The sequence below is a fragment of the Silurus meridionalis genome, chromosome 9 (assembly GCF_014805685.1).
Source record: "Silurus meridionalis isolate SWU-2019-XX chromosome 9, ASM1480568v1, whole genome shotgun sequence".
Lineage (NCBI taxonomy): Eukaryota > Metazoa > Chordata > Actinopteri > Siluriformes > Siluridae > Silurus > Silurus meridionalis.
In genome coordinates, this window is record NC_060892.1 from 13,051,301 (window position 1) to 13,062,872 (window position 11,572).

The 11,572-nt window shown below is 38.7% G+C and overlaps 2 protein-coding genes across 6 annotated transcripts in view; both read left to right on the top strand.

Annotated features, from left to right (window-relative positions):
• ano1a (anoctamin 1, calcium activated chloride channel a) overlaps window positions 1-3,948 on the top strand; it is a 39,846-nt gene extending 35,898 nt beyond the window's left edge. For all 5 annotated transcript variants that reach the window (XM_046857087.1, XM_046857088.1, XM_046857089.1 and 2 more), the window contains 5 exons: window positions 334-486; window positions 988-1,040; window positions 1,223-1,407; window positions 1,851-1,956; window positions 2,049-3,948. In XM_046857087.1, coding sequence (XP_046713043.1) covers window positions 334-486; window positions 988-1,040; window positions 1,223-1,407; window positions 1,851-1,956; window positions 2,049-2,261 — 710 coding nt within the window. In that variant the 3' untranslated portion in view covers window positions 2,262-3,948. The remainder of the gene's footprint in view (window positions 1-333; window positions 487-987; window positions 1,041-1,222; window positions 1,408-1,850; window positions 1,957-2,048) is intronic.
• Window positions 3,949-8,476: 4,528 nt separating this feature from the next.
• On the top strand, window positions 8,477-10,617 carry fadd (Fas (tnfrsf6)-associated via death domain). Its single transcript, XM_046857728.1, has 2 exons — window positions 8,477-9,192; window positions 9,891-10,617. The coding sequence occupies exons 1-2, from the start codon at window positions 8,901-8,903 to the stop codon at window positions 10,169-10,171; spliced, it is 573 nt and encodes a 190-aa protein (XP_046713684.1). The 5' UTR covers window positions 8,477-8,900; the 3' UTR covers window positions 10,172-10,617.
• The last annotated feature ends 955 nt before the right edge of the window (window positions 10,618-11,572 follow it).

An 11,572-nucleotide genomic window follows, 5' to 3' on the forward strand; every position in this document is an offset into this window, starting at 1 on the left:
CTCACCCATCTCTCTCTCTCTGCTGCAGCGTAGGCTGGTCTTCTGCTAAGAGAATAGCACTGTGGGTCCCGCAGAGCGTTATGAGATTACAAGTGTTAGTTGTAGAAACCTCTCAGGCAAAAAAAGAAAAGAATGTGGCTTTTAGTGATTTGCATCAAAAATGTTGTGGGAATCTGTTGACTTGGCCTTGTAACATTTTTATCTCATGAACTGCACTTGATGTATATCTTGGATTGAATCCCCAGTCTATTTTTGTGTTTTTTTATATTTACTGGAAGTTCTATCTAAAGCTTCATCAGACAAGATGTTTACATGTTATTTCCTAATATCTAGTGATCCAGTTTGGAATGGTGACCTTGTTTGTGGCCTCCTTCCCTCTGGCGCCATTGTTTGCACTACTCAACAACGTTATCGAGATCCGCCTTGATGCCAAGAAATTTGTCACCGAGTTCAGACGGCCTATTGCTGCTAAGGCAAAAGATATTGGTTTGTATCTGCATTCCCCTCCTCATCCTTTCTGTAGCCTTTTCCTTCTCAGCTGAGTACAGCAGAGGTAGGATATAATTACTGTAAATATGGACTGAAGGAAAGGTTAAGTGTAACAACATAAGATGGTAATGGGGAATGATAAATTCCGGGTGCTATTCCGGGTCGAAGAGGAAAAGAAACTTGTACTGATTTACCATAACTCATATAATGCAAACCTCACAGAATACTTTAAGCAGAATATATTCATACGAGTCATAAAATGAAATGCTAACTCTACCATTTTGTGTTTACTTTGTTTCCTCCACCATTTGTTTTAAAACAAATTATGAACTACGTTCAATTTGGGAAAATTCTTCTTTGAAAAATCTGTCTATACTTGAACACCACCTTGTGGTAAAACTCTGATAGTAAACATTTTTTTAATGGATATAAAATAGCGTAAAAATGGTGTTAAAAAATATCTACAAGTTCCTTATTTTAAATCTTTCTCTTCTCCAGGTATCTGGTACAACCTTTTGCGAGGACTAAGTAAAGTGGCAGTCATAGTGAATGTAAGTTCTTAATTATAGATTTTCTTTTATTAAACTGTCAGAAACAATCTTTTGCTTAACAGCAATTTTGTATTATTAAATTGTCAGGTCTAGGTAATACTGAATTTGGCCTGTTGCCTCTTGTGGTTTTTGATCAGAACTGAAACTGAGATTTTCTGTTTGTTTGTTGGTTTTTCCCTCAGGCGTTTGTGATCTCTTTCACATCGGATTTCATCCCCCGACTGGTTTATCAGTACGTGTATAGTCCTGACGGAACACTGCACGGCTTCGTCAACCACACCCTTTCCTATTTTAACGTCACCGACTTTGAGCCACAAACAGAACCAATGGAGCCGATGTTCCTGGGCTACAAAGTGGATGTTTGCAGGTGCTGGCAGAAATCATTTAGTTCAACATCAATAGTCTTTGTTGCTCAATTTTAGTATTGATTATTATGATATTTCTACCACAATACAGAGTTTAGATGTTCTCATTTATACTACAAAGTTGCTGATTCTGATTGGTCGAAAGGTGTTGATTTATTTCCCAACTGAATTTCAGCTCATAGTTATATTCATTTTATGGTTCTTACAATACATCACACATAAGAGCATAGGGACTTGTACGATAGATGCCTGACATAAGTTAGGCTTACTAAGAAATGTATATATAAATATTGACATATACAAAGAACAGTGTCACACAAGGCCGATGATGGCACTGCATGCACATTATTCTACAATGTGGCTATTGGGCCATCTGTATTATATACAGTAACTAATAACTGACTTATGGCAGGTTTACTCTTAATAATCTGAATACTGTCCTTAGGTATAAGGATTACAGAGATTCTCCATGGTCAGATACACCATATGAACTGTCAAGAGAATTCTGGAATATTCTGGCAGCACGGCTGGCTTTTGTCATCATCTTTCAGGTGACAGAAAAGGGTTCAATTTAACTTGTTTACCAAAGTAAATGTAAATAAGAGGCTTTTCTAGCTGATTTCTGAATTCACTGTCTTTGCAGAATGTGGTGATGCTAATGAGTGACTTTGTGGACTGGATAATCCCAGACATCCCCAAAGACATCAGCTTGCAAATCCACAAGGAGAAGAATCTGATTGTCGAGCTCTTTATGAAAGAGGAACAGGGAAAGAGGCTTAAGGGCAAGCGAAAGAGCAACCCCAGTCCCAAGGCACACACTCAATCACCTTTGCATGTGCAAATCAACAACCACTAGTCCATGTACCCAAATGGGGATCCCAAAAAACACATCTGGAGTTTGTATGAATCGATATGAGCCAGCTTGTGTAAAAATGTTGAAGGTTACGATGGTTTAAGGTAAAACGGTAAGTAAGAACAGCAGCTTGTTGACTAGAGTCAGAGACGGGCACAAAGACTGGCTAAATATGATCACAAGAATGCCCCAGTACTGCCATATACCTTGCAACTTAGCTTTTATTTTTGTCTTGGTTACATTGCAAACAGGTTTCTTGTTTTGTTTTGTTTTGTTTTTTTTATCTTATCAATAAGCAAATTGTGAAGGTTTTTACTAATTTACTGTTTGTGTGTCATAAGAAAGTTTTTATGTAGTTTTTGTTAAAATTTGTCTCATTTATAGAAAAGCTCACTTTTTCAATGCTTTTATATTGATCTTATTAAAACCACACTCAAATCCAAAACATTTTCTTCAAGACACACTAATATAAATGCGTAGTCTTTGTTATGGCATAGTTGTTTTCAATCGATAATAATTTAGTAATAAATTCATTCGTGCAAGGTCATGCTTGGGTAAAGCTACTATTCTGGAAAATTTTATAAAAATTAAACCTGCACCTTTTATGCTTGCTAGCAAATGAATCTTATAGTATTATTGTATAATACTTAAAAATAAAAAATCTGGCCCCTTGCTATTTACTGTAAGAAAAAACTGACTGATTATAAGTAACTGGAATGAGTCATCAATTTGCACCTTGTAATGTAAATGGCTGAAGTGTGTTCATGTACAACGGTTCACTTTGTCGAAGCTGATCAAGCAAATTGATATTTTTTTCCTTCAATTTCGTAATACATTTCAGAAGAAACATGCATTATCTTTAAGGGGTACACTAGACTAGATTGTAATCAAACAAATAATTAGGTGCATTCATCATTAGGTGCATAAATGTTTTTGTACTTCTTAAAATGTCGTCTTTTATTATACATGTTTAACTAAGATGTTTTTTTTGTGGTAGAGCATAGTGCACACTATCTGCAGCTCAGGAGGCCTTAACAATGCGAAATATATGTTGCTTTTTTGTTTTAATTATTCTACTTTTTAATGTAGTTTTTAGTTTGTCTAGTTTGTCTGACTGGGTGGGATCAAATCATAAGTGTTTTGATTCAGAGGTGTTTACTCATGATTAACTCCTCAATACTGTGTATATGTATGCCCACACACCTGTGTAAAGTCTCATCTCCTGTCTTGACTGTTAATACTGCATGTGCATAATGTCGTCCTATAATAATTGCACTTATACACTTGTAATCAAATTTTACAGAATTTTTCATTTTAAGTAAAGCCCATGAATCTTGCAAATTCTGCCTTCAAAATCAGAAAAGAACAATGCTAAATTCCTCCACAACTAAACTTTTGCTTAAAATGTCTTGATTTCTCCTGAATTTCTCACTGACTGAGAAATATAAATAAACTATATACATTTTACAGGAATGTTACTTTGCAATTATGGTGTACTGTATAGCCACAGTAAGTAATCTGAGAAAAACGACTTCTTGATGTCTATAAAACTTATTTAATATTTAGAACTTGGCTTATTCAACATAATAAAGGCAACAATGCACAGTCACAGTCAAATAAGCTTGCGATAAGCACTTGCAATTGTATTTTGTGTTGTGAATGTTCAAAGAATAAAGAGGTTATGAGATGACCCTGGCATTCAGTAATGACTTTCTTTCTAAATAAAACACCAACAAAATCAGAATTAGAAGTGCACAGCTCTTACGTTAGATTCAGGGGAAACGTAATTATATTTTTGTCTGTGGCTAGTGAATGTATTTTAAAAAATGTGTTGTTTCACAAAGATAAACATCATTGATGTATTGAGGTTTCTGTTATGAAAAGTTTATATAATATTTATGGAAGGAATCTCCTGTGTCAGCAATTTGTAGCAGTCAGCATGTTTCCTAACCTCCACTACACTCTTACTGTACTATTCATTTAGGATTATACCTACACCATTTCTCTTTCCATCCACACCATTGTAGAACAGTTTAAACCCACCTTCAATGTTTCTGGCCTCACTCCCTTTCCACTTGGTCTCCTGAACACCCACCATGTCTACCTTTCTCCTCTCCATCATATCTACTACCTCTTTCCCTTTACCAGTCATAGTACCAACATTTAAAGTGCCCACCCTAACCTCCACTCTCCCACACTTTTCCTTTCCCTGCCTCTGTGTAGACACCTTCCTCCTCTCCTTCTCCTTTTTCAGCCAACAGTAGCCCAATTTCCACTGGCACCCAGTTGGCTAACAATACCTGTGACATTGTCATTGTGGCAGATCCGGTATGAAATACAAGTTTGTGATCCGCATATTTGATTTGGCACATTTTACGCTGGCTGCCCTTCCTAACGCAACCCTCCCCATTTGAGTTGAGGTGCTGGGAGCGTTAGGTTCAACCCGGGAATTTACCTGGGACGAGTGCGCGTCCGCCCGGGATGTTTCCAGCGCCGCTTTCCGCTCTCGCAGCCGGGCATGCTTTTCATGCAGCTCGCGAATCTGTTTCTCCAAAACCTCCATCTCCAACGCCACCGTTTGCAAATCGAACGAGTCCTCACCTGTGCTCAAAGTTAGACACACAGCCGGCATAGTGCTTATAATCACGAACAGATTTCGGATACACAAATAAGATAAAGTGAGAGAAGATATAGTGGTAGTCGAGTTTAACTGACTACAGGCACAAGTCAGGAAGACAAACAATTTAGGATTATTAAAAGAGAAAAACACAAACAAACGAATATAAACACGAATACAAACACGGAACTCGCGGCAAACAAGTCAAACACAGGAAGCTACGTCACCGCTCCATTATGAGCAAGCCAGTGGCAACAGTAGCATGAGAAAAACTCACTGGTATGGTATGAGGAAGAAACCTTGTTAGGAACCAGATTTAAAAGGGAACCCATTCTCATCTGGCTGGCAACAATTGTCTATTCTTTATAATTTTATCATTGTTGAGGTGTGCTGTTCCGTGATGGGCGATTAAATGCAAAACTGTTCATACAAATTGCAGTCTACAGTATGCCATTGTGGCAGATTGTTGAGATTTCTTAAATCCGGCAAGACTGGCTATGACACCATAACTATTTAAATATGCAAATGAGACATGACGTCACTTAGCGTTTAGTGGAGTTTAGTTTTAACCCAGCCATTAAGATTGCACAAACCAGTGCACTCTTAGTGGCAGTCCCAAGCCTGGATAAATGTGAAGGGTTGCGTTAGGAAGGGCACCCAGCGTAAAACGTGCCAAATCAAATATGCGGTTAATGAATCAGTCTTTCATACCGGATTGTTAAGCCCTGGTTTACCAACAACAACCACAGGTATTGTTAACTAACAAGGTACCAGTGGAAATTGTGCTACTGTTGGCCGAGGGAAGAGAAGGATAAGAGAAAGATGTCTACAGAGACAGCAGGAAAAGGAAAAGTGTAGAAGAGATGAGGGTAGGGTAGGCACTTCAAATGTTGGTACTATTACTAATAAAGGGAGAGAGGTAGCTGATATGATAGAGAGGAGAAAGTTAGATATGTTGTCTTCAGGAGTCCAAGTCGAAAGGGAGAAAGGCAATCGTAAAAAGCATTTCAGTGCATGTTGTACCCTGTACAGTATGTATGTGTATGTGACAAATAAAATTTGATTTGTTTTGATTTGATTTGAGGCCTGGACCATTGGAGGGGGGTTTGAACTCTTTTTTAATGGTGTGGATAGAAAGAGAAATAGTGTAGGGGTGATCCTGAAGGAAGAGAACAGTAAGAATGTAGTGGAGGTGAACAGAGTTTCTGATAGGGTGATGATCGTGAAGCTGGAGGTTGAAGGCGTGATGAGGAGAGGACCTGAACAGAGGTGATGAGGAGTTGATGGGTAGGTATGGTCTTAGGGAGAGGAATGTGGAAGGGCAGATAGTGGTAGATTTTGCTCAAAGGAAAATGGTAAATGGGAAAGTGGTAAATATGTATTTTGAAAAGAAAGAGGAGCATAGGGTGACGTATAAGTGTGGAGGAAGGTGCACACAGGTGGTCTATGTTCTATGTAGGAGATACAACCTGAAGGAGATTGGAGACTGTAAGGTGTTGGCAGGGGACAGTGTAGCTAGACAGCATCGGATGGTGGTCTGTCGGATAGCTTTGGAGGTGAAGAAGAAGAAGAGAAGAGTGAGGACTAAAAAAAGAATAAGATAGTGGAAACTGAAGGAAGAAGACAGTAGTGTAAGGTTTCAAGGAAGAGGTCAGACAGGGGGCTTGGTGGTTGTGAAGAGGTGCTGGATGATTGGGCAGCTACTGCATAAGTGATAAGGGAGACAGCTAGAAAGGTACTTGGTGTGAAATCTGAAAATAGAAAGGAAGACAAAGAGATGTGGTGGTGGAATGAGGAAGTACAGTAGAGCATAAAGAGAAAGAGGTTGGCAAAACAGAATTTGGATCGGCAGAGAGATAAGAAAAGTAGGCAGGAGCATAAGGAGATGCGGCAGCAGGTGAAGAGGGATGTGGCAAAAGCAAAGGAAAAGGCATATGAGGATCTGTATGAGAAGTTGAACACTAAAGAAGGAGAAAAGGAATTGTACCAATTGGCCAGGCAGAGGGCCCGAGATGGGAAGGATGTGCTGCAGGTTAGAGCAACTAAGGATTTAGATGGAAATGTGATGACTAGTAAGAAGAGTGTGTTGAGAAGGTGGAGAAAGTATTTTGAGCAGCTAATGAATGAGGAAATTGAGAGAGAGAAGGATGGATGATGTGGAGATGGTGAAGCAGTAAGTGGACAGGATTAGTAAGGAGGAAGTGAGAGCAGCTATTAAGAGGATGAAGAGTGGAAAGTCGTTTGGACCAGATGACATATCAGTAGAAGCATGGAGATGTTTAGGAGAGATGGCAGTGGAGTTTTTAATCAGGTCATTCAACAAGATTTTGGATGGTAAGGAAATGCTTCAGGAATAGAGAAGGAGTGTGCTGGTACCGGTTTTTAAGAATAGGGGAGATGTGCAGACCTGTAGAAACTACAGAGGAATAAAGTTGATCAGTCACACCATGAAGTTATGGGAAAGAGTAGTGGAAGCCAGGCTGAAAGAAGAGATGACCATCTTAGCAACAGTATAGTTTCATGCTAAAGAAGAGCATTACAGATGCATTATTTGCTTTGAGAACGTTGATGGAGAAGTATAGAGAAGGTCAGAAGGAGTTGCATTGTGTGTTTGTGGATTTTAAGAAAGCATACGACAGGGTGCCAAGAGAGGAGTTGTGGTATTGTATAAGGAAGTCAGGTGTGTCAGAGAAGTATGTGAGGGTGGTGCAGGACATGTATGAGGACAGTGGGAAAGCAGTGAAGTGTGCAGTCAGAACGACGGTTTAAGGTGGAGGTTGGATTGCATTAAGGATCGACTCTAAACCATTTCCTGTTTGCAGTGGTGATGGACAGGTTGACGTACGAGGTCAGACAGAATCTCCGTGGACCATGATGTTTGTGGATGATATTGTAATTTGTGGTGAGAGTAGGGAGCAGGTTAAGAAGAGCCTGGAGAGGTGGAGATATGCGTTGGAGTGAAGGGTAATGAAAGTAAGTAGGAGTAAGACAGAGTATATGTGTGGGAATTTAGAGGGAAGGCAGTGGAGTGGTGCGGTTTCAGGGAAAAGAGGTGGAGAAGGTGGAGGAGTTTAGGTACCTGGTATCAACAGTGCAAAGTAATAGTGGGCGTGTTAGAGAAGTGAAGAAAAGAGTGCAGGCAGGGTGGAGTGGGTGGAGAAGAGTGGCAGGAGTGATTAGTGATTTGTGAAGGGTATCTGAAAGAGTGAAAGAGAAAGTTTAAAGGACTGTGGTTAGACCTGCGATGTTGTATGGCTTAGAGACAGTGGCATTGAGTTAAAGACAGGAGGTGGAGCTGGAGGTAGCAGAGCTGAAGGTGTTGAGGTTTTCATTGGGAGTGACGAGGATAGACAGGAGTAGAAACAAGTATATTAGAGGGACAGCGTATGGATGTTTTGGGGAGTGAGAGAAGTCTGATTGAGATGGTTTGGACATGTGCAGAGGAGGGACATGGGGTATATGGGTAGGAGAATGCTGGGGATGGAGCCACCAGGAAGAAGGAGAAGAGAAAAACAAAGGAGGAGGTTTATAGATGTGGTGGAGGAAGACATGCAGGTAGTTTGTTTGAAAGAGGCAGATGTAGAGGACAGAGTAGTTTGGAGACGGATGATCCGCTGTGGCGACCCCTAATGGGAGCAGCCGAGAGAAGTTGTTCACAAAAGAAGTTTGAAAGCCTCCTTTCTAGATCTGTGTGCTGAATAAAAACATTGACTGTAGCTTTAAGACCGTGAATGAGAATAGTGAAATGAGGTGGAGCACTAAACCGGAAACTTGCCCTACAGTTTCATTTTCAAATCCTGGAAGATCTCCAGGCCAGTCTACGACTTTTGGATATACCAAGCAAGACAAACCAACAACGACCTCCTTTGGGGGGTTAACATAAAAAAGTTTGCTGTTCCAGCTAGTTTGGACATTAAGTTCACCGGCGCTAAAAACGAAAGCGGAACTGTCCGCTGTGTGTGTGTAAGCAAGTAAAGTTGTAAGATAAGTTGCTTTACCATTTTAACTTTAGACACACAAAAAACATGGATCAATTCAAAGTAATGCTGTTGGAAATATCCGAAAAACTTTCCCAGGACAACTTAGCGAAGCTGAAATTTCTGTGTGGAGACACGATTGGGAAGAAGAAAAGCGAGCAGATCACCAGTGGCATTCAGCTGTTTGAGTGTCTGATAGAGAAAGTAAAGATCGGGCCTAATGACACTGAATTTGTAAGGAAGCTTCTCTCTGACATTGGACAAGAAGTTTTACTGGAAATTATTGACCGCTACGAAGGACAAGTCATCCCCACTAATTTACCGGATAGAGCGGAACTAGGTTTGTGCTTTGTTCACTTTTAAGCAGCACGGTGGGTTTTATACGGAACACCATCACGCAGCCTAAGACTGCAGCCTAGATTACAGGATCAACTAGAGTGGATTCACTTCATTCAATTTATAACGTGTGTGTGTGTGTGTGTGTGTGTGTGTGTGTGTGTCCGTCCGTCCGTCCCAATAGTTAATTTCCCTTTGTTTGGTCTTCTCCTGCAATTGAAAAACAGGAAAGTTATCAAAAGTTCAAAATTTAAACGTTCATAGATCCAGCCTGAAACACATTCGATCATTTATATTTTCATTTGTAATGTGATTAGCAGTTCTGATGCTGATCTGGTTGTTGTTTTTCCCATATTATCTGGGAAAAGTTCCAATAAGGTTTTGGAATGAATTCCTTGGGGGACACAGCTACAAGTGAAGCTGCATTAACACCTACACAGACCTGCAGTGACAAAGTGACTGGATCTTTTTTGTATTTTTTATAAAAGCTAAAAACTTCCTGTGACAGTAGTGGCAGTGACTATATATAAAAAAAAAAAAATCAAACTAAGATTAACAGTAGATTTAAGATACATAAGACATATCACTCTAAAGCTTTTGGTTCTTGTTTCTTAGTAGGTTTATTTGTCATGAACCTTTTTCTTTTTTTGTGCTTTGATCAAGATTTAACTTCTGTTTCTTACACCTGTGTCTTTCTTCTAGAAAAAATTCACTGTGCAATAGAAGTGATCGTTGAGCATCTGGGAAGGAAATGGCTTCAGTATGGACGGAAACTGGGTATCACCGAGACCAAGCTTGAAGGCATCCAAGAGAAACACCCTCGCAACCTGGAGGAACAAGTGAGGGAAATGTTTAAAGAGTGGATGAAGATGCGTAAAGCGGAAGCCAAAGTGGACGAGCTGATCAAGGCACTCCGTGCCTGCAACCTAAACTACACTGCTGATGTTGTGCAGGAAAAACTCCGAAATAATAATAAGCCTTAAAAGTCCTTTCTCTTATTTTTGGCCCTTCATCCTCATTCCTGGCTGCTGAACATGCATGTGTGGTTGGTTTTTTGTGCCAAATATTATGCTAAACGCACTTGACCTCAAATTTACATTTGAGGCGCTTTATAAATTTCTTAGGGATTCAAGAAAAAACCTCTATCTTGAAGCTGAATGTTCTGTTGTTCTGTGCTATGCTGAAATGTGAATCCATGCTGTTTACAATGGTACTTTTGATTTATTTTTCAACAGAATAATATAAATTAGACAGAGATTAAAATGTACTATAGAATTATAATTCCATCTAATATCTATCTCTAAATATTAGTCTCCCTCAGTTAGATGAACTTGATTGGAAATTGAATAGAACATGACCACATTGTTCCAAAAGAACTTCATTTGTCTTTAATGAATGTGGATGTAAATAAAGGGAATAATTATATTAATTATTGTCTCAAGTTTGGAACAATAATTTCTTGTGTCTTAAAATATTTGGTAATTACAGTCATGGAAACATCTGCAAAATGAAACCATGAAATGAAAGTTTGTGTGTGTGTGTGTGTGTGTGTATGTATGTGTGTATATATATATATATATATATATATATATATATATATATATATATATATATATATAAAATCTTTCCACTTTTTAATTTTTTTATTTATTTTTTGGAGACTGAGTTAAGGTTAAATGTCTGTGCAAAGTTCTGCAGGTTCTTCCAGAGGGGCTTTAGAAAGGGTTCTCAGATTTACGCCTACTTTTTTTTTTTTTTTAATGAATTGACCACTGTCATTTGCCCTTAAATTTGTCCATGCGATAGACTCTTGTCTCATCTGTGAATTTCCTCTTTGCCCCTCAGTGTTCCTGGGATAGGACTTTAGTCAGCTAAAGGGCCCGGTATCATTTGGAGTTGTCAGATTTATATGTATATACAAGTTGTGTAAAGGTTTGCTCAAGCTTGGCCACCTACAAGCAAGGATTTGAGTTTTCAAGTTTGAGACTTGTTCATGTTGTGTAGATTTCTAGATCTGATTAAAAAATTATTCATATTTTGTTTACATTTCATACCTGCTGGGTTTTTTTTATTCTGTAAACATGCATCAATAATCTAATTGAAGAAAATTACAATTGATGTAAAATATTGTAGCAATAATACCAAATGTGTCAAAGTACAGAGTATGTAAAAAATTTATATGAAAAATAATTTCAATTTAATTTTAGGAATCAACCCTGCACATATAATACCCTTATTCATTAGGGTTATGTTCCTCAAAGTATACCAGGCACACAGTTAATACTGTCACTAGGAACAATAGAAATCAATTCACAAAAATCACAAAAACCTGCTGAAGTGAAAAGCAATCAAAGATATTAAGAAAATATTAAAATATTACATAA

Bases quoted from the DNA above. Each gene is read 5' to 3' on its own strand.
- fadd (XM_046857728.1), top strand. From the start codon at position 8,901: ATGGATCAATTCAAAGTAATGCTGTTGGAAATATCCGAAAAACTTTCC. The intron at 9,193-9,890 runs GTTTGTGCTTTG...TCTTTCTTCTAG, and splicing joins ACCGGATAGAGCGGAACTAG to AAAAAATTCACTGTGCAATA.